The 26,759-nt window shown below is 45.5% G+C and overlaps 1 protein-coding gene, 1 long non-coding RNA gene and 1 pseudogene across 10 annotated transcripts in view; 2 read left to right on the forward strand and 1 right to left on the reverse strand.

Annotated features, from left to right (window-relative positions):
• LOC147015250 (uncharacterized) overlaps positions 1-6,173 on the reverse strand; it is a 26,908-nt gene extending 20,735 nt beyond the window's left edge. For both annotated transcript variants that reach the window (XR_015050254.1, XR_015050253.1), the window contains exon 1: positions 6,032-6,173. This is a non-coding gene — a long non-coding RNA (uncharacterized LOC147015250). The remainder of the gene's footprint in view (positions 1-6,031) is intronic.
• LOC147015251 (uncharacterized) overlaps positions 1-26,759 on the forward strand; it is a 166,178-nt gene that overhangs the window by 9,716 nt on the left and 129,703 nt on the right. For 2 of the 8 annotated variants that reach the window (XM_085849829.1, XM_085849830.1), the window contains exon 1: positions 6,230-6,430. The exons of 1 other annotated variant lie outside the window; for it this stretch is intronic. In XM_085849829.1, the coding sequence (XP_085705955.1) occupies positions 6,339-6,430 (92 nt within the window). In that variant the 5' untranslated portion in view covers positions 6,230-6,338. Of the gene's footprint in view, positions 1-6,227; positions 6,431-7,564; positions 7,675-26,759 lie in introns of those variants that run through there. 5 more of the 8 variants (XM_085849827.1, XM_085849831.1, XM_085849832.1 and 2 more) reach the window with 5 other exon arrangements.
• LOC147015252 (uncharacterized) lies at positions 12,219-14,682 on the forward strand (annotated as a pseudogene).

The following is a 26,759-nucleotide window of genomic DNA, read 5'->3' on the forward strand; positions in this document are numbered from 1 at the left end:
ACCAAGGACCTGAAGACTCGGACTTTCGTCCTCCCGCACAGGTACCGGCAGTGCCACACCCCATGATCCAGTAAATCCATGACTCCCCAGGCCCGACCCAGACGTCTATTGACCTCTGACTCGCAGCCAGCAGAGACATGAATATCACTGCCAAGGTAAGTGAATCTCTCCACGACCTCAACATCCTCACCACAAACAGACACAGACAGGACAGCAGCATCCAAGATGTCACCGAAAGCCTGGATCTTAGTTTTGACCCAAGAAACCCGTAATCCCAACGGCTCCGACTCCTCATTCAGCACCTCGAGGGCCCCCAAGAGGATGTCTAAAGTCTCCGCAAAGATGACTGCATCATCTGCAAAATCAAGGTCCGAGATCTTGACATTCCCAAATGATGCACCGCAACTTGATCTCTCCGACATCCTCCCTAGAATCCAGTCCATACAAGTGCTGAAAAGTGTGGGGGCAAGTACACATCCCTGACGAACTCCAGTAACAACTGGAAATAAGTCAGAGATGGTACCACCACACTTCACAGCACTCTCAGTACCAGAGTAGAGTTCAGACATCAGATCGATCAGTTTTGGTGGCACCCCACGAAGACCAAGAATCCTCCAGAGGACATCCCGATTCACTGAATCGAACGCTTTACAGAGATCAACATAGGCTGCAAGCAGCCCCTGCCAAAACTCTCGTCTGCGTTCGGTGAGGACACGAAGTGCAAGGATACGGTCAATCGTTGACCTCTTTGGTGTAAAGCCTGACTGCTCTGGACGCTGGTGCTCAAGCAGATGGTGGCGAACCCTATCGAGAATTATCCGAGCAAAGACCTTGCCCGGCACTGAGAGCAGCGTCACCCCTCGGTAGTTGTTGCAGTCTTGGCGATCACCCTTCCCTTTCCAGAGAGGGACAACAAGGCCCCTCTTCCAGTCAGTTGGGATGATGCCTGTGTTCCAGGCAGAGCACAAAACTGCATGCAACGACACGAGTGCAGCATTTCCACCAGCCTTGAGAAGTTCGGCATGGATGCCACAGATCCCTGGAGCTTTGCCCCGTTTCAACTGGTTCACCGCAGCCCGTGTTTCCACAAGCGTAGGTTTACCACAGTTGATTCGAGGGTCAGCAACAGGGATTGTAACACCCTTGACGTCCAACTCGACAGCTGGGGGATCAGCCTGGTACAACCGCTCAAAGTAACCGGCCCAGTGGGCCTTCACTTCAGACTCCTCTGTCAAGAGCCTACCACTCTCTGCTCGAACTGCAGTGCTCCGAGGGATGGGCTTGGATGAACGTAATGCGCGAATTCCCCTGTAAGCGGGACGAAAATCACCTGTCCACAGGTGATGCTCTACCCCCTCACAGATTCCTCGCACATAGGCCTCCTTGTCCACCCTCAGTGCACGTACAGTTTTACGCCTCAGCTCCCTGAAAAGCTCAGCTCTGCCATTCAGCTTGGCCCTGCGACTCTGGTCAATGGTATCCAGTGTCCCTTGAGAGACAAAATTCTTCTTTGCCCTGCGGTGAGCTCCAAGGCATCCACCGGCAACATCAAGGACGGTGGTCTTGAAGGCGCTCCACAACTCTTCAGGACCCCCCAAAGCACCCACACCCCCCAAGTGTCCACTCAGCCTGTTCGCAAACTCCTCAGCTACTCTCTCATCCCTGAGCTTGCCAAGATCCAACCAAGGCTGGGATGGTACCATTCTCCAGGATTTAAGGTGCAGCTTTAGATTTGCTGCAACAAGCCTGTGGTCAGTATTGAGGAACTGAGCACTCCGGTAGACCCTGCAGTTCTGGATCATCCTCCAACGACCGTCAATGAGGACATGGTCAATCTCCTTTGCCACACCGCCAGCGTTGGAATACCAAGTCCAGCGATGAGCTTGTGGGCGCTGAAACCATGAACCAGCCACCCTAAGTCCATGACTTCTTGCAAAGTCAAGGAACTTAGTGCTATTCTGGTTCATAGTTCCTGACCCATGGGGACCAACACACACCTCATAACCATCCCTATCAGTTCCAGTCGATGCATTGAAATCCCCCAAGACTAGAAGTGTATCTCGTCTGGGGCACTGATCAACCACAGACTCGAGTGTGGCGTAGAATGCATCCTTCACGGTGAGATCACTCGCCTCAGTCGGAGCATAAACAGAGACCAGGGAAATGACACCTAAGGCGTGGCGAATCCTTAATCTCATAATACGCTCGTTGACCGGTGTTACCTCAATTATCATTGGGGTCAGCTTATTGGACACAGCTACAGCAACTCCTTGGGTATGGTAACCATCAGAGCGACCAGACCAATAGTAGGTGTAACCACCCACCATTATCTCGCCGCAATCTGGTCTCCGAACCTCAGAGAGAGCTGCAATCCCGATGTCCAAACGCTTGAGCTCAGATGATAACAGAGACAGGTGATCATTCCAGGAACCCACCCGAAGGGACCGCTTCAGGTTAACCCAAGGAGACCGCCGTCTGGAGACGGAGACCTGTTAACCCAAGGAGACGACACCTCAGCACCACTCCGACACCTCTCCCACAATCTGACCCAGGGATGTTACCCCGTGGTTTCCCTCCTATCAAAGATTGGGGGTCCCGAAGGCTTTGCCCCAATCCCGTCATCCGGTGAGCTGCCCTGCGAAGGGAAGCTGCACAGGAGGTACTCCCACGGAGTGGGCTTTCAGATTTTTTTGCGTTTTGCGGAATAAAGGGTTTTACGGTGGCCAGAGTGCAAATCCTGCCACCAACCTCCTAATAAGAAGTGACCCAACTGCAGGACGACGTCCGCAGACACAGTTGGGCACTACATATGGATGGCCGTTGGCTCACAAGGAGCTCCTCCGCCCTTTGACAGGTTTTGTTTTTAATCCTGCTGGGTGTCCATATCCAAACATCCTCCTCACCAGAAAACCTAGTGGGGGAGACGGTTTAGTCGCCGACAACCCGACCATGGAACAGGTTAGTACAGGTTTACATGGTACCTGTAGCAGGTCACAGATCGAACCTGACCTGACCGATAAGGCGATTAGGAAAGTTTTCCCTCAGCCAAGCGAGACATTCGTTCGAGGTGTGGGATGTGGTCTCATTTTGTTTAAACCACAGATTCTCATTATATCTCACCCTGTTCCATCGGTAAGTCTTCAGCATGTGAAGATAACGATCTGATGTCACATTTACTGCCGTTTCAGTATTTTGGGTCTTCAAAAATAGGGTTCGTAGAATTGTGACGATCTCAATCCACACCAGACAGTGATTTTCGGACAAGGAAGTGAGGCTTCTTCATGTTCTTGTGTCTTTTCCGATCCTCAAAATCTACAATGCTCTTTATTGATCATCCCATTCATGTAAATATGACTCTCAGCAGAGAAAATTATGTCATCGATTCTTAGATCTTCATTTTCCAGTGCTTCAGAAAGGCGGTTACACAATCCATCCCATCTTCTGTGATCATTTTCATTAAGTGCCTGGAAAAGCTGAATTTGTAAAGAAAAAGCCAAACATCTTACTTGCACTGAGGTGTGACTGATTCCTGTTTCAGCTGAGAGTCGCCTTGTTGATTTGCGTGGATCTCTCTCTCCATGCGTTACTGTGCAGGTTCAATAGTCTTAGGACATGAGCACTAGTACATGCCATCCTGAACAGCCCTTATTCATGTTTTTAAAAGATAAATACACTAAATACACCTGCGATACACTAAAAATGAAAGTTTTTAGTCGAATCCAGACTGGGATAGCTCAAAATTTCTGCACCATCCTCTCGACCCATGCATAGCAAGCAATACAGTCATCCGTTACACAATGACATTTTACATTCAATATGCAAATGATGGCCGGGTTTGCTGCCAAATGTGTTACAATGCTTGCTTCTTAATAACACAAACAAGTTGACTCTGCTGCACGGGATTCTAAACGGAATAGGGACGGATAAGGCAAAAATGCAAACGGCATCTTCTGTCATCGAGCCGGCAAGCTCGGAGCAACATTTCCCATTTATTGCCACATCTGATCAATTTAAATGCTCTAATGGCGGCTAGGTCTTCTATTTGAAACTGTTTGTTCGATATGTGTAGATTTTTGATGCCTCGTGTCTGTAATAAAAATTTGTTTTGGTGTCAAAGTCAGTGACCAATTGCAAATTAATAGTAGGATTCCCTCGTATAGCTAATGTGACAACTTCAACCTTTGCTGATGTAGAAGGTTTCAGACACGCCTCAAGTCAGATTTGTCAATGTGTCATTTCCCTCTTTATGGGGGCAATCAACAAGCATCTGATTGGCATCGAGTTTCAAAGTGATGAGGATGTGAAAGCAAACGTCATGGAATGTGTGTACTTGTAAAGATGTATACATGTTCCAGGCATTAAGTTGTTACGACTTAATGCCTCGAACATGTATGGATATGAGCAACGGTTCAAAATGCCACAGACAGGGAAAATGCCACCGAGTCTGGTTCATCGATCTGCCATGTAAAACACAATGTGTGTTTGTGTATTTGTTTGTGTGATGTCTGTCCCCCTTCAAAAGCACGATTTAAGAATGGTTTCAAAGGCCAATCTTTTAATGCGACTTTGTGTTCACGACGGTCTATTTTTTCAGGATAATAAAACTCGAAAAACATTTTCCATAAAGAGTAATTAGGTCTCTTCTTTTGGAAATGTAGACGGTGACTTAAAACTGTACCTCACTGGTGGTGTACAGAAGCGTTCAAAACCAGAGTTGGCGTCAAAGCCACCCAATGCTCGCCTGTTTATACATTTATCGTTTTTACAAGACTTGTCTAATCATATTTTTTATAAAGCATTGCAGTGAAGTCTGATCCAAATAATTTTAAAGCAATATATGTATTGTATATTGTAATCAGGAAAAAATAGTGTGGTAGATTAAAAACATTAGAAAGGAAATAACTTGCACCAAAAACTTTAACATTTTCACGCTCATGCTCACGCTGACGCTCATGCCGGGGGTATCGGTATAGCTCTCTGTTCTTCGAACAGGCGAGCTAAAAATAACAAAAAATACAAGGCACAGGGAGGTGAAATTCGCTGCACGTGATGTGTAACTCGTGCAGAGTAAAACGAGTTTTCATTTATATACGTGCGGTGTCTACAAAATAAAGAAGATACAACAACACCTGACGCTAGGCCGAGGCTTCAGGCTTCAGGCTTTGGCACGCTCACGAGGGTGTTCCCTCAAAATGAAAGGTCCCAGAAGATAAAGAAAATAGGGTAACATTTGTGCATGTCGTGTTTTAAAATAACGCTTTTTCTTGCTACAAAAAAAATCATTTCTTTCGGTCTCTGAATATTTCAAATAAAATAATTCCAACCCATCATTTTTGACAGGCTTTTATACTCGTATTGCATAATGATTATAATCGCATGATGACATGCCGAATCCTGTCCAAGCTCCTCATGATGACTCCATCTTTGCTCTTTACTCATTCGGGTTCCTTCTGATGACTCCGATGCAGGATTTGGTTTTCCGTTTGGTTATCTTTGTACCATATCCTAATACTGGGTGGACTGTGATTCCCCACTGACAGACCTCTGTTAGGTTGTACCTGTTGCTGTGTTTGAGCCTGGGAAGTAACTGCTGAAATCGATCTGTCCGGGTTCTTCCCGACATCTTTGTTCTTTGTTCCTTTCATGTTTCTTTCTAAAAAAAAAAAATTTCACACTTCTCTTTAAATTCAATCTAATTCTTCCTTTTTATTCTCTTTCAACCTTTTTACTCTCTATTCCTCTCTTTCATCATCCATCTCTCTTTGTAGAAGTGAATTTTTGCAGAAATTTTTATGTAAGGCTCACTTGGCTGCACCTGGATGGGTTTGGGGGTTGCGGAGTAGCGGCTGAAACCCGAATCCTATCCAGGTTCCTCCTGATGACTCCATCTTTGCTCTTTACTTATTCTGGTTCTTTCTGATGACTAATGCAGTATTTCGTCTTCCATTTGATTACCACAATAATGTTCATATACCCACGTGTAGTCGGCGAATACCTTGACAAATAGGACAATTTTGTTACTTCACCTTACCTTTGAACGTTCAAGATCAAGAAGTGTAGGTTCCACTTGAAACAATCCAGTAAGTCACATGGATGAATTGCTTCTCTGTGAGCTCGTGTAACTGAAAACAAAAATAAATTATTTCATTGTCCGCTTGCAGCTGTCCATACCCAAGTGAGGCTTAAGTTACTGATAAACAGCACGTGGGGGATAACTATGGGATAAATATTTGTGCAGAACACAGAACTGGCTGCACATCTACATACACAAGACAAAGGACATGGGTCTTTTTATGAGGAGCTAGGCTGTTAGGTTTACGAGGTGATACTTTACAAGGATGATGTCATATTTAAAAGTCAACGTTTGTGCGTTTCTGTTGAACCAGGTGTACCGACCTGTCGCTTCGCCAACAGATTTCATCAAAAGAAGGTATGTTGTGCTTCATGAGAAACATACTGCATGTCTCTCTCTGTGAGTGTCAATGACGATGTAAAAATGAATTGATACACGTGAAAAAGAGATATTTTATAACACATAATTGTTGTTGTCATGGCTTTGGTTGTTTGTGTGTTCCTTCAGTGTCCTCTTATATATTTTTCTATTGCCTTGAGAAGTGTTACTATATCTAATTTTGTGTGCTCCCATGTCCTAAAGGGTTTCTGCTGTTTTAAAATAATAAAGGTGACCATTGAAACTGCTATATGAAGCTCCCATTCCAGCATCTTCTTCCTCAATCAAAATTTTCACTTTAAAATCTTCATCAACTTTAAAATCAAAATTTTGGGATGGAAAGGTTTTATCTCGTTTTTACACGACAACCACTACTACTACGATTATTATTATTATTACTCCGACTACTACTACTACTACTCCGACTACTACTACCCAGTTATTACCACCTTGTGCGAGGGTCGTTCCTCAAAAGTTTTGTTTGTGGCACAAGTCTTTCACGAAGTGGCTGGCCAAACTTGATGCTCCTCTTAAGGTGGGAGAAATTTATTTGTCTACTCTTCGATAACTTGTCTACTCTTCTCAAAAAAAACACCATGTAATCTTGAACTTCTATTGGTTAATGCTTGCAGACAGGCCACCCAATTTATTGTACATAATCCAAGGATTGAACTAAGACATGATAGCTGAAAAGTAAGTATTGGCGTGTGTGTGTGTGTGTGTGTGTGTGTGTGTGTGTGTGTGTGTGTGTGTGTGTGTGTGTGTGTGTGTGTGTGTGTGTGTGTGTGTGTGTGTGTGTGTGTGTGTGTGTGTGTGTGTGTGTGTGTGTGTGTGTGTGTGTGTGTGTGTGTGTGTGTGTGTGTGTGTGTGTGTGTGTGTGTGTGTGTGTGTGTGTGTGTGTAGGGTAAGATATCACCTTAGAACAGGTGGGAATGTATAGAGTAGCATGCTCCGTGTACGAGTAGTTAGCACATCTCGACGTAACAAGTAGGGACATGTCAGCTTAAAGAATGTCTGTTTGTATGTGTACCATACAGGGGGTTGTGCATGGTAATAATTAGTTAGGGATTATGGTAAAGGAATTGTGTGTATAAACCCCAATGTAAACCACAGGTACCGGGAGACTTTGTAAGAGAGAGGGGTGGAGCTTGGATCGCCTCGAGAGCGAGGGGAGGAGCATTTTGTTACCTCCCGAGGGGTGGAGCATTGCCCAGGGAGAAGAGGTAGGAGCTAATAGAATGGTTGGTCTGAGAACGGCGAACATGAGGAGAGCCTTGTCAGGTAAAAATGGAGGAAAAAGTTTGAGGAGAAAAGACTGCTGAGGAGAGAAGGTTGTCCTGCCTGCCTGCCTTGCCCCATTCATCGACCTGGTCATGTGTTTTCATCTCATCATCCTGCTCATCATCTCCTCATCACATGCTTGTAGCTGCTCCGCACCCATCCTTCCACCCACCACCACCGCAGCGGAGTCCCCCGGTTTTGTCCATTTCCTGTTTGAGTTTGAGTCCGGAGTGAGGCGCCTTAGATTTCTTTAGATTCATTTTTATTTCACATTGTGTATAATTATATATTATCGATTTGGCATCCCCCCTTTCTTCCCTATCTAAACCCACAGTCGTCTCCTCGTGATCACTATTCCCTGATTTATTGCTTGTGGTTTGGGAATAAACCCGTAAGTTTTAATAGCTAAGATTCTCATGTCTCTCCTCAGTTCTTGCGCGCTCAAACCCACCATTAATTTCGAACATCTCCACAGCTGTTAAAACTGTTCGGTGCATCGCGAGATTTTAACCTCCTGTCACAATGAGCTCATCATTAGTTGAGCCATTGATGCTGCAGCATGCTACCTCTGAGCCTTATTATACTTGTATGTCTTTACAGGTAAACAAATATAACATGAATTTTCTCATGAATGACATGCTGTAAATAGAAAATCTGATTTGGCATTGCATGTCAATGAAGATCACAATTATATACATCGTAGAAATGGCTGTGGTATATTTCGAGAAGAAATAGTTTCAATGTTAAAAAAAAAAAAATTGTATGCATTGTCGAGGCTCTTATGAGAGCTAACACACAAAGCACAGCATGGGGGGCAGGAGACAAGAGAAGTGGGAGAGGGAAGGACAATACAGTGGGGAACAGAGACATGAGGAGATCCGTGGAAGGGAGAGGGATGGGGTGGGGAACACGGGGTGGACATTACAGGGACTTTCAGGACCTTACATGACAGAGAACTTTCAGGAAGGGTGGCAGAGAATTTGAAGAAGGTGAGTTTGGGGTGGATTCACAGGGGTAGAAAAAATTGTGGTTTTGGATGGGGGAAGATAGGTGGTGGTGAACAGCCGTTTTGAAGGCCTGTAGGGAAGAATGGGATTGAAGAGAGAGTGGGAGTTTATTCCAAAGGTGGGGAAAAAGAGGAATGAATGAGTGAAGGTGAGCAGTGATTCGTGATTTTGGTGGTTTTACCAGAAAGGGGTTCCTGGCGGACCTTGAGCACCTTGCGTAAATTTGGGGGGGGGGGACATATCTTAGACAGAGCAGGGGGGGTGAGACCGGAGAGGAGAATGTAGAAGATAGAAAGACGAACAACCTGCCTGTGGTGAGAGAGTGAGAGTCCCAAAGATTTAGCTGCATCGCGGGACATGCCAATGATCCGAAATGCCTTGGTTTCCACAGCATGAAGCCGAGAAAGGTGAGAGGCAGGAGCACCAGCCCAGAGGGGAGAGCAGTACTCCATCAGACTGCGGACAAAAGCCTTATACGTGGCAGGAGCTCAAGTTGGCCGAGGAAGGACTTTGCGCGATGGAGGATTCCCAGTCGGCGACTGGCATTAGAGGCCAGGTTGGAAATGTGGCTTTCCCAGGAAAGATCATGGCAGATAGTGAGACCCAGAAGCTTGAATGAGGGGACTTCTTCCAGAGGATTGTTGAGAAAGTATATGGGGTTGGGGGGGGGGGGTCCAAACGGTCCTTTCGGAAAGACATAGTGAGAGTGTGAGATTTGTAAGAATACTTTAATCTCCTGGAGAGGACTTTAATATTCATCCGATGCTGAGGTCTGAGCTGGCAGGATAGCTTTGAGAAATGATCTTGACCGAGTTTTAAACTGTTACCCTGGAATTTTGCATGCAGGGTGATGCATCGATGAGCCTCGTCCATCAGAATGACATTTATTCAGAGGACACGTCTCTCAGCACTGGTCGTTGGTGGATGTTAAAGATCCATTCCCAAATACAGTATCGTGTCTATCATGAAGACAAGGCGAGTTATCGCCAGCACGCTAAACAAGTCCAAAATTCCTGCACCCTCATTCGAATATCCTGTGGACGACGACGACGACGACGACGACGACGACGACGACGACGACGATCCATTCTTAGACAAGGGCATGAAGCTGGCTTTCATTTGCAAGAACAGTATTATCTTTAAATCGATATTTAACAAAAAAAATCCCAATTGGCCTTCTAACTTTAAAATAACATTGGGTGCTGGGGCTCTTGTATTGTATTTAAATACCTGTCATTTTTAGGTCATCTCTTCGAGCATGACCTAATAATATGGGTGTCGATGTCCTTCGATCCGTCCGTCCATCCGTCCACAATGAAGTTGAAGCGGGAGATCTGGTCATTAGTGATCCTGATAGAGGTCGATGAGACGTACACGATGGTATGACTTTCAAGGTAACCGAAGGTCAAGGCCAAGGTCACGAGGCCTTTGAAGTTGCGAAAATGACGATTTTCAAATTCTATCTCCTCTGCCATTTCTCAAGCGATCTTGAATTTGATTGGAGCATATGAATCTATGGGACAATATCTAAATTTGGTCTGGCCGGATTTTCGATATTCGCTTTCGTTTTCGTGTCACGTGACTTCAAAGTTGGCAAAAAAAATGTGAAAATGACGATTTTCAAAATCTATCTCCTCCAACATTTCTCAAGCGATCTTGAATTTGATTGTGGCATATGAATCTATGGGACAATATCTAAATTTGATCAGGACGGATTTTCGAATTTCTCTTTCGTTTTCGCGTCACGTGACTTCAAAGTTTGCAAAAACTGCCCGACCTTCACGAGGCTATATATTCTCTACTGGGCATGGTAAAAGTTAGTGAATGGTGTCATTGCATAGCAGCTGACCTTGTCTTTCATGTCCATTCGAAAGAATACCGATATCTTCGAATATGTACACGTCACGTGACTTTGAATTTTGTGAAAACTGCTTCATGTAGTTGCAAAATGACGATTTTCAAAATCTATCTCCTCCTACATTTCTTAAGTTATCTTGAAGTTGATTATGGCATATTAATCTATGGGACAATATCTAGATTTGATCGGGCCGGATTTTCGATATTCGCTTTTGTTTTCACGTCACGTGACTTCAAAGTTGGCCAAAAATCCCTCCTGACCTGAGAACACTACACCCTCGTAACAGGAACTCATGCTTGTAAAGGTCGTTCTCGTGCTCGGTATTCGTTAACTCGTGGTTTGTGACTCCTATTATATAATCTGCCTGCCTGCCCATAGCATAGCTTTTTAGGGACCCCCACTCATAGCCGAATGTCCCCACCAAATCGCCATAGGTCTAGGTCATAGAAGCTATCAGAATCGAAAAATATCGGATGGCATACCGTTATGTGTTTAATATACGTCAAAGTGCTGGAAAACAATAGAGAGATCTCCATTGTTTTCCAGCACTTTGATATACGCCATCCTTCTTTTGACACGAATATTGATCGGCAGCCGACACGACGGGACAGGTGTCCAGTCATATGAAGTTTTTACGGTGTTGTTGTGTTTTTGATATTTCTGGTGTTTAGCACTGCTTCGTCAAATAATTATAATCGCCATGTGCGATTGCGATATTTCCGGTTTCCTTCCGCGTTTATCTTATGTCATACACATATAAACATTATTCCTGCATATAGTGCACAGTCATCGGTTGTCTTAGTCATCGGTTGGTCCAGTGGAGTCCACTGGAATATTTTGAACTGAACGAACAGAACGGTGGATAGTAAGAGTGAGTAGTGTGGTGTCGTCAGTGTTGTTGTTGCACTTTTTATAAGAGATTGGAAAACAAAAAGGCTAGGCCTACGTATCTACCCATCAAATCCACTGACTGACTGGTTTGTGTCGTAGTTGTCTGTCTGCCATTTGCTACTATACCTACCTACTCTACTACATAGAGTGATAGTGATTATACTACCTACTTCTACGGACTCTTGGCCATCTACCTACCTGATATTAGACGGACTCGTTGGCATTAGTGCAGAGGAGAGTATAGTATATAAATTTGGTGATTGGTGTCCAGTAGACAGCTACAGCTGTGTGGTAAGTCAGGAAATAGACCCTATTCGGCTCTCGTTCGGAACACCGCAACACTTTTTTATTTTAACAGCTAGAAGGCTAGTTTTGGTTTTACCTTGTTTCTCGCAGAGATGACCGTCACTCCCGCACGGGTGTATTTTTTAAAGTGGTTTTGACGTCTCAGTTGTCATGATTCATGCTGAACCAGCAGACCAAATCTGAATGGAATGTCTGTAATACAAGGAGAAGGATGTGGTGGGGCGGCTTAGCTCCAAAAAACAGGTCGATTGTGCACTTTCCCTTAAAAGCATGAAACTTGGCACATAGTTAGAGTAAAACCATACAATGATTTTTAGTCCAGGGGCCACCGGAAATTGCAACCCGTATGGTGGCCATCTTGGATTTCAAAATGGCCGCCACTGTGGACCTGTTTTGTTAAATATCTCCGAAACTGGTACAGATATCGAGACAGTTGAAACGCCAAGAACTACATTTTAGGGCTCTAGGAATGCAATGGTGACATTAAATGTTTGAAAATTGTGGCTGCCATCTTGAAATCCCGCCATCCACAGCTATTTTGCTCTAAAGGTCTATGCTCACATTTCAGAGACAAAGAAATTTTTGATGCTTTAAAATATTGATCAAACTATGAAACTGGTAGTAGTTATGCATCTACTCATTTCAGGGACATCATCCATTGTTATGGTGACTGCACAAGTGATCAACCCTACATAGGCCCGTTCATCTGTAACTGGAGATGGCAAAGCGCATCAAACTTGTGGATCCATCTAAGCCAGATGCTGAAATGGGTCGAGTTACTCAGTGGGAACTCTGCATTTTGTCAACAGAACACCACTGAAAAGGTTCAGTTTCCCAGTGAACGAAAATGTGAACAAGGTGAAGCAACACTCGCAGGGTACAAAACATTGGCTGATAATCTCCTCGAGTTTAATAACCTCGGTCTGCTTCCTAGAACGATACACATTGGACGAAGATCATGGTGTCGAGGCAGCTTTCATTGCTCATAATGCACGTTTGCATAGGTCGTGCAGGCTTACGTACAACAATACAAAACTGGAACGTGCAAGGAAGCATTCTAAAGATATACCGGCTGATGATGCAGGTGAAGGTACATCTGGTGTTTCTAAGCGCACTCGGTCAAGTTCTGCATCATCAATTTCTCAAGATCTCTGCTTTTTCTGTGGGCGGTCATCTGGAAAAGAGAAACTTCATGAGGTTTCTACTTTCAAAACAGACAAACGTGTTCGAGAGTGTGCTGCACTTCTAGAAGACGATGACTTGCTGAGACGTCTCAGTGGTGGAGATATGGTTGCTCTTGAAGCAAAATACCATGCAAAGTGCTGAGCCTCTCTCTATTATCATGCATCCATGGTCCAAACGGAGCAAGAAGGCACCGAGAATCTCGATAACATGCTCTGTAGCATAGCATTTGCAGAACTTGTGACATATATTGAGGAAACCCGTTTGGAGGATGCCACCATTGCTCCTGTATTTAAGCTTGCTGATCTATCAAACCTGTATTCCTCCAGGCTGGACCAACTCGGAATCGAGCAGGAAAGCCGCATACAATCTACAAGGCTCATGCAGCGAATTCTTGCCCATTTTCCTGACATGAGAGCAACTAAAAAGGGCAGAGACATTTTTCTAATGTTTGATGAGGACATTGGACATGCCTTAGCAAAGGTGTGTCAACAGGACAGTGACAGTGATGCAGTGCACCTTGCACGGGCGGTTCAGATAGTCCGTGGACATCTGTTTGATAAATCCAAGCCATTTGATGGTTCATTTAGTGCAACATGTCAGGAGGAATCTGTGCCTCGTTCACTTATATCATTAGTCAACATGATACTGGAGGGTCCTAGCATTAAGGACCAGGCGTACCAACCTTCTAACCCAGCTGCACTTAGCTTGGCACAGCTTCTTAAGTTCAATGCAGTCAAGCATGCCCAAAAGCAAAAGGACAAACCCACTAATTTGAGACACAGTCTGGAACAGGAAACCCCACAGGCAATTTATATTGGGTTGAAACTACATGCAGAAACCAGGAAGAGAGAATTGGTGGAGAAGCTCTCCCAGCTTGATATCAGCATCACGTATGATAGAGTTATTCAGATTTCTGCTGATATGGGAAATAGTGTGTGCCTACTCTACAGATTGGAACAGGTTGTATGTCCACCAAACCTGAAGCAGAACTTGTTTACTACATCCGCTTTTGACAATATCGATGTTAACCCGAGTTCTACAACAGCTAAAGACTCTTTCCATGGAACGGGCATCTCATTATTCCAGCACCCAAGACAACCTGATGACGGCACTGATCATGGTCGAATCATTCTTGGTGGTGCAGCTGGCACGAAGAAACTCGATGCTTTGCCAAATTACCACACCAATGTACCACCTGTTAAGGCAAGCGTAAAGGGGTCACCAGTTCCAGAAATATGCCTTAAGTCTTTGGCCCGGGAGAAGACGTCCGGTGACAATAGATGGCTCAAGCATGTAAGAGAGCACTGAGATCGCATCAAAATTGTGGCTGTGGCAGTACACTTAATGTACTTAAAATTGTGGCAGTACACTTAATGAGATATTGAGCAAAATAGTTTGTCAATGGCAGCCATCTTGGATTTCAAGATGGCAGCCACAATTTTCAAACATTTTATGTCACCATTGGCTTCCCAGAGCCATAAAATGTAGGTATAGGCGGTTCAACTATCTCGATATCTGTACTAGTTAAGGAGATATTTAACAAAACAGGTCCACACTGGTGGCCATTTTGAAATCCAAGATGGCCGCCATACGGGGTGCAATTTCCGGTGGCCCCTGGACTAAAAATCTTTGTATTGTATTACTCTAAGCATGTGCCAAGTTTCATGCTTTTAAGGGAAAGTGCACAATTGATCAGCTAAGCCGCCCCACTAATGGCAAAGAAATGTCGCACCAACGAGATGCTCACGAGTCACAATTGTCCAGGTCACACCAACTGAAAATTTTACATAACGGTATCTTATTATAAAGAACAAAAATTTGATGATAATTTATATACTGCATATTACAAAATGAAAAATGGAAAGTAAGTGTGTGTGTGTGTGTGTGTGTGTGTGTGTGTGTGTGTGTGTGTGTGTGTGTGTGTGAGTGTGTGTTTGTGTGTGTGTGTGTGTGTGTGTGTGTGTGTGTGTGTGTGTGTGTGTGTGTGTGTGTGTGTGTGTGTGTGTGTGTGTGTGTGTGTGTGTGTGTGAGATAGGTAACATGCACATGATTTAATGTATTAGGTTCTGGGCTGAAAGTATCAAAACCTCGAGAAATAAGGTGCCCAACTGATGATCTGGGCAGTTGAGAAACCATGTCAATTGCTTACAGGTTCTCTCTCTCGCTATCAAGTGCAGCCTATGGCTGCTGGTTGCATCATTGGTTTGGACGCAGCTATGCCGCTGATGCAGTGTCCCCTTACCAGTACACTGGTGCTCATTTTGCCGACCTCGGAAGGATGACAGGCTGAGTCAACCTCCTGGTGTATTTTTTAATTCAGCGGCCAACGGGGCTTGAACTCAGGACCCAAGGATCCCAAGCCGCAACCCTAACCACTAAACCAACACCAGGCTGCTTACAGGTTAAGACTCTTACTTTAGGTAAGGGAACTATATTTTGAGGTTTAAAATTTAAACAAGAAGGGCAATTGGTAGAGTGCACACCTCCACCCCAATATGGATTCAGATCTTCACCAAAATCAAATCAATTCTTCCTTGTCACACACCAAACCTGTCCAAGTTTCTTCCAAATCCGTCTACATTTTTTTGAGATATCATGTTATATTTCGTTTTTGGCCCGATATCTCAATGGTGAAGAATCACTTTTAAAATTCTATTATCCTTATCCCTATCTGTATCTTCACCAAAACCGAATCAATTCTACCTTGTCACACACCACCCACCCTGTCCAAGTTTCATCCAAATCCCTTTGCAACTTTTTGAGATATCCTGAACACAAACAAACAAGATGTCATGCATAGCACGATACTTGTGAAATCCATAAAACTTATTTGACCTTAAAAATAATTGGTGGTTGAATTCAATGACCAAATATGTAAATACTCTACATTTCAAGTCAATCGGATGAAAATTGACAATTTTAGAAATTTGGCCCATGTCAACTTTTTGGCCTATATTGACCTCACAAATACTTGTTCCTTGAATCCAATGATCTGATATGCAAATCCTCTTCAAATTTCAAGTCAATTGAATGAAAATTGAGGATTTTAGAAATCTCATGGAAGTCGTTGACCTTTTGCCGATGTTGACCTCAACAATAATTGGTGGTTGTATTCAATGAACAAATATGCAACTCCTCTTCAAATTTCAAGTCAACCTGATGAAAATTGACAACTTTACAACTTCTGCCTACTTTGACCTTTTGACCAATGTTGACCTCAAAAATAATTGGCTGGTTGAATTCATTGACGTGAAATGCAAATCCTTTTCAAATTTCAAGTCAATCGGATGAAAATTGAGGATTTTAGAAATCTCACCTAAGTTGTTGACCTTCGACCTATGTTGACCTTTTTACCTCAAAAATAATAGGCTTCTTGCTTATGATTAACTCTACTACGTGGAAGTTTCGTGAAGATCGGTTTACAATTATGACCTTGAGGCGATTGACATCCAAACAGATAGACAGAGACAGAATAACGCACAAGATCAACCAATATACTTTAAAAATCTTTGATTTTCGCAAGTAACAAATAAACAGACAGACAGTGGTGTAAAGATAGCCTAACTTTGGTGGGTGGTGGTAATAAAAAGTTCAATGCAGGATGTTATGAAATTTACATCATTTGCAGCAATCCTTTAAATTATTATAACATATTTGAGGAATAACCAATACTGTATAATTAATGAATATTGTCACGGTGCTGGCATTGCGGGGGAACCACGAGGGAGGAGTTGTCTCGGGTTCCTCTCCGGAATCTCCGGACTCACCAGAAACAAAGGCCGTTGCACACGAATGACCGTGTTGCGGCGGGTTGCTAGTCGACCGCGAACACCAATGACTTGACGACGTGACTTAGGGTCCTCCATCTATCAACCGTTTACCGAAGGAAACGTGACCTCCTTACCGGGGATCATGCCCTCGATATGTACTTCCATTATTCAGATGACCTACCAGATCAGATGCAGCCAAGCGGAGCTGCCAAGTACGTACCGGCTATGAAACAGATTATTGGGGAATAACACCCTGGCTAAGCTCGGGTGTGGGCCATGCTGGAGCAATGGAGGAAAAGACAAGAACGAGCTGGGAACATTTCTAACAACACATATTTAAACGAGATTGTGAGGAAAGTTATGTGGCAGAGTAAATGTGTTTATTTCAATGTACAGCAGGGAAAGCAAGGAATTTGTGGGGTGCAGCAAAAGGCAAACAATATTGCAGAAAGAGAGACAGTGCAGAGTTTCCTGTTAATTCTTATACAGTCTAAACTTATGCTACAACAGGTGCCATCTCTCACACACACACACACACCTGAGGAAAATTAGAGATTGCCCAGAGAGAAAGAAGCAGAAGAGGAGTAACGACCTCTCAATACCTGGCATGGCCGGCAGACCGGCGCAGCCCACAACGCTTAGGAAAGGGGAAGAGGAGGTAATACTGAGGGTGTCTTGGGTGTGGGAGTGTGAGATGAGAGTGTCCCCAATGATCTGCTGACTCCGAACTGCTCTCCGATCTGCTCTGCACTGAACTGCTCTTTATATAAGCTCCGGACAAGGGGAGGAGTAAAAATCAGATCAAATGGGGCTGTTAGCGAAATCACGCTTACCCATTGGTCTATAGCGGTCATAGCCACACCCCGCTAGGCCCCGAATGCGAAAAATGGCTCAGTCGCTTGCCGACCTGGTCATACATCAGAGCTCCGGGTTTAACATGGGGCCATGGTTTTTGGAAGCGCCCTCTGGCCCAGAATGTGCATGGGCCTCCATTCAAACATGGGATTTTAGGGAAATCCCTGCACCACCTGTAGATCCTGAAATGAGTTACAACGCACTTTCACACTTCGAGTTATGCCCCAAAATAACCAAACCTATGTCTCCTCCGTGTCCTTCGAGGCTATGGTGAGAGTTTGATGACCATGTGGCAGTTGCGGAGGTTGTAGAGTAGTGTGAACATGTGGCATTTGTAGTGAGAGAGGATTGAAACATGGCATTGTGGGGAAGAGGTTGAAGTTCCTTGTAGTAGAATTGTGAATAAAGGTTGCGTTTGCAGTGGGAATATGAAAGTGTAGGTTGATGCGAAGATTTTTCGTAGTCGAATGAAGTCGTTGCGGTGAGTGTGGCACAGTTTGGTGAGCGGAATGTAGGTCTGAGGTGAAATGACTGTTAAGAATAGGTGCACAATTTTGAATGGCAAATTAGCACGCGTACTGCAAAGGATCCATGTTGTATTGGTGCGCGTACTGATCCATGTTGTATTGGTGCGCGTACTGATCCACGTTGTAATGGTGCGCGTACTGATTCATGGTGTGTTGGTGCGTGTACTGATCCTTTTTGTATTGGTGTGTGTACTGATCCAAGTTGTATTGGTGCATGTACTGATCCACGTTGTAATGGTGCGCGTACTGATTCACATTGTATTGGTGCGCTACTGATTCACGTTGTATTGGTGCACGTACTGATCCACGTTGTATTGGTGCGCGTACTGATCCATGTTGTATTGGTGCGCGTACTGATCCACGTTGTATTGGTGTGCGTACTGATCCACGTTGTATTGGAGCACGTACTGATCCACGTTGTATTGGTGCGTGTACTGATCCACGTTGTATTGGTGGGCGTACTGATCCACGTTGTATTGGTGGGCGTACTGATCCACGTTGTATTGGTGCGCGTACTGATCCACGTTGTATTGGTGCGCGTACTGATCCACGTTGTATTGGTGCGCGTACTGATCCACGTTGTATTGGTGGGCGTACTGATCCACGTTGTATTGGTGGGCGTACTGATCCACGTTGTATTGGTGGGCGTACTGATCCACGTTGTATTGGTGCGCGTACTGATCCACGTTGTATTGGTGGGCGTACTGATCCACGTTGTATTGGTGCGCGTACTGATCCACGTTGTATTGGTGCGCGTACTGATCCACGGTGTATTGGTGCGCGTACTGATCCACGTTGTATTGGTGCGCGTACTGATCCACGTTGTATTGGTGCGCGTACTGATCCACGTTGTATTGGTGCGCGTACTGATCCACGGTGTATTGGTGGGCGTACTGATCCACGTTGTATTGGTGCGTATACTGCAAAGGATCCATGTTGCTCTTCACATTCCTTTCGTCATTATTGGTCAATGTGCGTGCCTGTTTGCTTATTTCTTGTGAGAGAAAGGGGTGTAGAGAAGAAAAAGAGTCGAAGAACTGCGAGTTTTAAAGGTTAAAGAGATATAAGAGATCTAACTGAGAGTCCCACGCAACGCATCTTTCCCCTTTACCCACCGGACATATAGAAGGGACTAACTAATACACATATCATTGAAATAACTGCCTTGGGATCGCTGTATGCTGTGTACCATTGCCTTTGAGGCATGCGGTTTTACAGAACCGCAACAATATATTGTAATGGTTTTGGAAATGTACCCTTGGTGAGAGCATTCATGTACACGCAGGATTCCCCAGAATATGTTATTTCATAAGTTTATGTGGTTGGTAGACATTTGCCCTTTGTATGGGGGTTTGGGGTGGGGGGGGATACATTGATGTTAGTCTGTATTATCCTGGTGTGATGTATCCCCATTCTCCACCTGCTATTAATCTCCTCAATCCACCAACAACCCGCTTCACCAAACTTCATCCCGTCAGTCTTTCCTTCAACCCCACAGTCAGTTTATGCTCATCCTTTTCAATCTGTCTGTATCCATCTCCATCACCACTCGATTCACACATTGTTTTATTATTCACCAGCAAATACCACCTGCCGCTTTGCTGATGGTAATACTAAAGGGGGGAGGGAGAAAACGAGGGGGGAAGAGGGAAAGAGGGGTGGGGGAGAGAGAGCGCAGGGAGAGTGAAGAGGTGGAAGGGAAAGGAGAGAGGAGGGAGGGAGAGTGATGTGGGGTGGGGAAAGGGAAGACAGCATGAGGTAAGAGGAAGGGAAGGCAGACGTGTGGTGGAGCATTAATTATGATTTAGACAGTCTCATCAAAATTATTCGGCATAGAATAACAGTGAATATGGAAACAAAATAATGTCTGAAATCCATTTTGTACTGCTAATACTATAAACACAGCCCAAAGACAAACTCCTGTCTGGACAATTCGGGAGACAAACTCTCATCTAGATATAAATACCGCCCAGACGCAACCAGAGCCAAGCTGTCCGGAGACAAACACCACCCAGACACGTCCGGAGACAAACACCGCCCGGACATGTCTGGAGAAGAACACCGCTCGGATACGTCCAGAGACAAACTCCCATCCAGACATAATCGAGAGAGAAGAGAGAGGAGAGAGGGGAGAGGAGAGAGGGGAGAGGAGAGAGGGGAGAGGAGAGAGGGGAGAGGAGAGAGGGGAGAGGAGAGAGGGGAGAGGAGAGAGGGGAGAGGAGAGAGGGGAGAGGGAGAGAAGAGAGAAGATGCGGGAGGAGGGGACCGCACTGCATTGAAAGGGGGTAGAGCAAGAATGGGAAAAATGAGAGAGGAGGATGTGGGTGGGAGGGAGTGGAGCAAGGATGGGACAGAAAGAGAGGGGTGGGGGAAGGGAGTTAGCAGAAAGAATATGTTATGCTTTATGAAACACACACACACACACACACACACACACACACACACACACACACACACACACACACACACACACACACACACACACACACACACACACACACACACACACACACACACACACACACACACACACACACACACACACACACACACACACACACACACACACACACACGCCAATCTTGGCAATTTTTTTCTGGAATCAGCAGGTTGTTGGAGTCGTGTGATTACCAACTGCAGTACTTGCTGTATACAACGCAGAAACCTGAGTAGCTTTCACCAAAAAAACAACGTTGCATCTATGTAGATGTTTCAGGGATTCTCGGGATCGGACATCCGGGAACTTCGCCGACCCATAATGCAATGTCCGCATAACAACGCTGGCGAAGGGGAAAACAAAGTACCTCGTTCGCTCAGATCGCCCTGTGTATGTAGCGCTCGCGCTAACACACGGCACTCGACTCGTACCTGTTACAAGTTTGTTTCTTTCGTCGCCTTTATTACACATTATTATTTGCAACAATGCCAAAAAGTTGCTGTATTTTGAGTTGTACTAATAACAAGGCAAAAATTTCAGAACTCTGCTTTTATCTCGTACCAAGTCAGGCTACTGAACCAGAGAGGAGACTTCTGTGGCTTAGAGCCATCAATCGTGGCATCAATTTCTATCAAATGTTAGAGTTTGATGGTTGATCAAACAAATGTTAGAGGCTCTAACATGGTTACCTCCAACATTTTTGTGCAGCACAGTCTGCACCCAACCAGAGACAAAAAATTTGTGGGCTTCCAGTGATCGGTAGTTTTTCATTGCCTCATGTGTAAACACTCCTGAGATTAAAAAGAAAAATATATTCTGTGGTTAGTTATTAAAATAGTACCAGGGTAATTAAGCAATGGTACATCATGCAAAAACATTAATGCCTTGGCCCTTGATTGCCATTAATAGGATTAGAACTTGCAAACTAAATGCAATGACAATGTGTCGGCCTTTCCTTTAAGTTCACTGCAGTCTTGTCCTCAGTCCAGGCGCTTCAACTCAGCAGCCACAAGAAATAGCACCGCACTGCTTGAGAGTAATGTATGAACATGAACATTGGTAAAGGTTAATAACAGTTATATTCTTGTGTATTTGCAGATGCAGCTTCATCATTTGTAATCTAATAAATGGATGTCACAAAATGGAGTAGTTCCTATTTATGATGAAGCTAAGCATTGAACACATCACCACTGAGACAACCAACCCCCAGGATGCCCACCGTAAACTGTCCTATCACTGACTGCGAGTACTCCACCCCCGATGTTGAAGCAGTCCTGGCTGCGGCGCTCATCACGACTCATGCCACAACTCACACAGCTGCCAATGTCAACGTCGTTACAGCTAAAGTTGAGCAGGTGAAACGTCCCACGATCTCATCCGCTGGGACAAGTGAGGAATGGGCCTATTTACAATCGCGATGGTCCGACTATGCAGATGCAACCAAAGTGACAGGCAAAGACAAGGTCATCCAACTGCTGGAATGTTGCGATGAACAATTAAGAAAAGACTTGACTCGCAATGCTGACGACACACTAACGAACAACTCAGAGGACGATGTCCTTAAGGCTATCAAGCGGCTTGCAGTGAGAGAAGAGAACATCATGGTTGCTCGCGCTGCACTACATGATATGCACCAGGACCACAACGAACCCGTCAGATCATTCGGGGCACGTCTCCGTGGTCAAGCAGGTGTATGTAAACTCATCATTCAATGCCCTCCCTGCAATGAAGATGTGAATTACACAGAACCACTCCTCTATGACTCTGTAACCCGTGGGCTCATTGACCAGGACATTCAACTCGACCTAATGGGCGACCGTAACCAGAACATGAAACTCGAAGAAATCTACCAGTTTGTCGAAGCTAAAGAATCTGGCAAACGCTCAGCCTCATGCCTCTTCCAGTCACAATCACATGGGATGGATGCCGCCAGCAGCTCCTATACTACCGATGTCACAAGAATGAGACACTAAGAGGCTACCATGACGATGATTGCAAAACAACAGACAAGTCAGAGCAGTGCTCCGAATGTGGAAAGAAAGGACACGGGCACCGATCTCTCGCCAAGTTCAGAAAAGAGTGTCCCGCCTATGGTCATACATGCGTGCATTGTGGGAAGACCAATCACTTCGATCAGGTGTGCAAAAACAAGAACAAATCAACCACCAAGGCCAACGCTAACGAATCAGAAGGTGCCGTGTTTGATTCCCTGTGCACAGTTGCAACTGATGCAACATTCCCCAAATCTATGAGCCTGGACCACCACCTGTACAACAATCTGTCTGACACCTGGATACGGAAATTATCAAAGCCCCAACTGTTCGTTAAACTGATGATCGGAGCGTTCCAGGTTGATTACAAGCACCTAGGATACATTCTCTACACCAAGACCAAGTCCAAATGCATCACTTGTATGGCGGATACTGGTTGTCAAAGCTGTTTGGCTGGCATGAAAGCTTTCTCCGGCCTTGGCTTCAAGACCAAAGACCTAATCCCAGTCACAATGAGGATGCACGCTGCCAACAAGGGGATCAAAATCATCAGTGCCGACATTCTCAGGATATCAGGCGAAGACAAAGATGGCAGCAACCTGGAGACTCGACAGATTACCTACATCACTGACAATTCAGACAAGTTATTCCTCAGTCGAGATGCATGTATCAGTCTGGGCGTGATCACCAACACCTTCCCTACAGTTGGTGAGATAGACAGAGACACAGTCAACACCACCTCAGATATACTAGATCCCCTACCCAGAAATGACAATGGACTTGCATCTGAATGTGACTGCCCTACTCGGGAGAACCCACCACCAATGCCCACAAAGTTGCCTTTCCCAGCCACGTCAGCGAACCGTGAGAGACTTCATCAATTCCTCCTGGATCACGACAGATCAAGCACTTTTAATACCTGCGAGCATAAACCCCTCCCAATGATGGATGGACCACCACTACATCTCATGATCAACCTAGATGCTACACCCGTGGCCCACCACACACCAATACCAGTCTCCACCCACTGGCAGGATGAAGTCAAAGCTGGATTGGATCGCGACGTTAGGCTAGGTGTTCTCGAACCTGTCCCAATCAGAGAGGCAGTTACGTGGTGCCACCGTATGGTTGTGTGTGCTAAGAAAAATGGCAAACCTCGTCGTACCATAGACATGCAACCTCTGAACTGCCACGCTACACGCGAAACCCATCACACACAATCACCCTTCCACCAAGCACGGTCTGTACCCTCAGGAACACTGAAGGCAGTATTTGATGCATGGAATGGAGATCACAGCATTCCACTGGAAGAAGGTGACAGACACCTCACGACCTTCATCACACCCTGGGGCAGGTACCGCTACCGTACCGCTCCACAAGGATATATCGCCTCTGGCGATGGATACTCAAGGCGTTTTGATGAGATAGCCTCTGACTTTCCAAACAAAACAAAGTGCATAGATGACACTCTACTATGTGCTGAAAACCTAGAAGAAAGTTTCTTCCAGGCTTGTAAGTGGCTGAATATCTGTGGACGAAACGGTATCACCCTCAACCCAGAGAAGTTCGTATTTGGCCAGGAGACTGTGGAGTTCACTGGATTCCAGATCACACAGGATAGCGTTCGGCCCTGCAAACGATTCCTACAGGCTATCATGGAATTCCCTCTGCCCAGAAACATCACGGATATCCGCTCATGGTTTTGGCTGGTAAATCAAGTTTCATATGCATTCAGTATGACAGAGCGCTTGCTACTTTTTCGAGCCTTCCTCAAGCCTGGCACCACATTTGCCTGGGACGACCGCCTTAACGAACTGTTTCATGAATCTAAGGAGGTCATTGTCAATGAGATCGAGTCTGGCGTACAGATATTCAACAAGTCTAGACCAACATGCCTCGCCACAGATTGGTCGAAAGTCGGCGTCGGATCCTGGCTCTTCCAGAAACATTGCCCATGTCAATCAACCACCCTGTTCTGCTGTCCCACAGGATGGAAGATCACACTAGTCGGAAGTCGTTTCACACACTCAGCAGAATCTCGTTATGCCCCGATTGAAGAGGAAGCCTTAGCCGTGGCTGACGCATTAGACAAAGCTCGCTATTTTGTCCTGGGATGCAAGTTTCTCACCATCGCGGTCGACCATAAACTGCTTCTCAAGCTCTTTGGCGACAGATCACTCAATGAAATCCCAAACAACCGACTCCGGAACCTCAAAGAAAAAACACTTTGCTACATGTTTAACATGGTCCCTGTCCCTGGTGTAAAGAACAGAGCGGCGGACACCATTTCCCACCACCCTACAGGCGACGACAATCCCGAGAAGATGCACCCGACAGATGACATATCATCCATTGCATATACGCCCCAGAGTGACAACACCTTTCCTTACCCTACAGTACAGCAAGACTTCCTTGCTGGCATACGTTGCATCGAGACATCAAACACTGATTCATCCTCATCGCACACGGCTGCAGTTTCATCACTCAAAACACTCGAGACCATCACCTGGAACAAGGTTTGATTGGCTACTAGTAGTGATGAGAATATGAACAGGTTGGTGAACATCATCGAATCAGGCATGCCGATCTCTCGTCAAGATATCCCATCGACACTCCAAGAATACTACCAATACCGGGATCACCTACATACCGTGGATGGAGTAATCACCTACAAGAATCGCATTGTCATCCCACCGTCCCTCCGACAGGACTGCCTGGAAGCTTTTCATGCTGCACATCAAAGCGTATCATCCATGATTGCCAGAGCTGAATTGTCTGTGTTCTGGCCTGGAATCACCCCTGCAATCAAATACGTCAGGAACAATTGCAACCACTGCAACCGCATGGCTCCCTCACAACCCAGCGCACCACCCATGAACCAGATCCTTCCAGACTACCCCGTTCCAATGCATATGTGCCGATTACTTTCAATACAAGTGCTTTCATTACTTGCTCATCGTCGATAGATACTCCAATTGGCCTGTCGTTGAGAGGGCATCGGGAGGTTCGCCTGGCTTGGTGGATTCCTTGCGTCGCTGCTCCGTCACCGATGGCATACCTGATGAACTCTCTTCTGACGGTGGCCCTGAATTCATCGCTGGCAATACTCGCCAATTCCTACTGAACTGGGGAGTCCACCACCACCACCTATCATCTGTCGCGTTCCCCCATAGTAACTGCCGGGCAGAAGTTGGAGTCAAAACCGTGAAGCGCATGATCACTGACAACACCGGCCCTCATGGTGAGCTGGACACAGATTCATTCCAGCATGCGATCCTGCAACACAGGAACTGTCCTGATAAGGACACAAAGCTATCCCCCGCCATGTGCGCGTTTGGCAGGCCGATAAAGGACTTCATACCTATCCTCCCAGGCAGATAGAGACCCCATTAAACATGGAGAGACACTTTAGCCAACCGGGAAGCTGCTCTCCGCAACCGCCACATGAAAGCTGCTGAACGCTGGTCAGAGCACACAAGAAGACTACCACCACTCACTGTTGGAGACCACATCCGCATCCAAAACTAGATCGGCCACAATCCTCGCAAATGGGACAAAACAGGCACAGTGATTGAAGTCCGCCAGCAAAACCAATATGTCCTAAGTGTCGACGGTTCAGGGCGAGCAACGCTCCGCAACTGGAAATTTCTCCAGAAATACGTCCCAGTCCACACGTCACTCCATCGTACATGACCTCTATCACTATGGCCAAGAGCTCCAGTGCAAACAGGACAACCATCTAACCACTTCAACACTGGATCAAACAACGCCACCCTCCACAGACCTCATGGGGCCATCGTCACCAACTCCCCCTGGTGATACTCCTGCATACCAGGACCCACCAATGATGAACGACGACTCGATGCCTTTGGACGATAGGACGCCACTCAACACCTCGCATTTACGAGCACCTGCCTCACAGGTCAAAACAACTGCCACTCCAGTCACCGGTGCTGGAAGCTCGCATACTCGGCGTCCACCTGCATGGCAAACATCGGGTGACTACGACATGACCAGCGTCATGTTTGGAGCAGAATAATCCCTCGGTCCATGTCTTGCGTGATGGGTAGTCCACCCCACATGATTGCACGGTTTATTTCTCTTCTTGTTACATATCCATATAAACTCTCATTTCGTTCAGTTACGTCTACACATCAGATACAAATGCTCATAATATATCAGTTCTTGTTCCTTGTCCAT

This window comes from Eptatretus burgeri, chromosome 12 (assembly GCF_056783735.1).
Source record: "Eptatretus burgeri isolate ZD-2024b chromosome 12, Ebu_testis_v1, whole genome shotgun sequence".
In the NCBI taxonomy this organism is placed as follows: domain Eukaryota; kingdom Metazoa; phylum Chordata; class Myxini; order Myxiniformes; family Myxinidae; genus Eptatretus; species Eptatretus burgeri.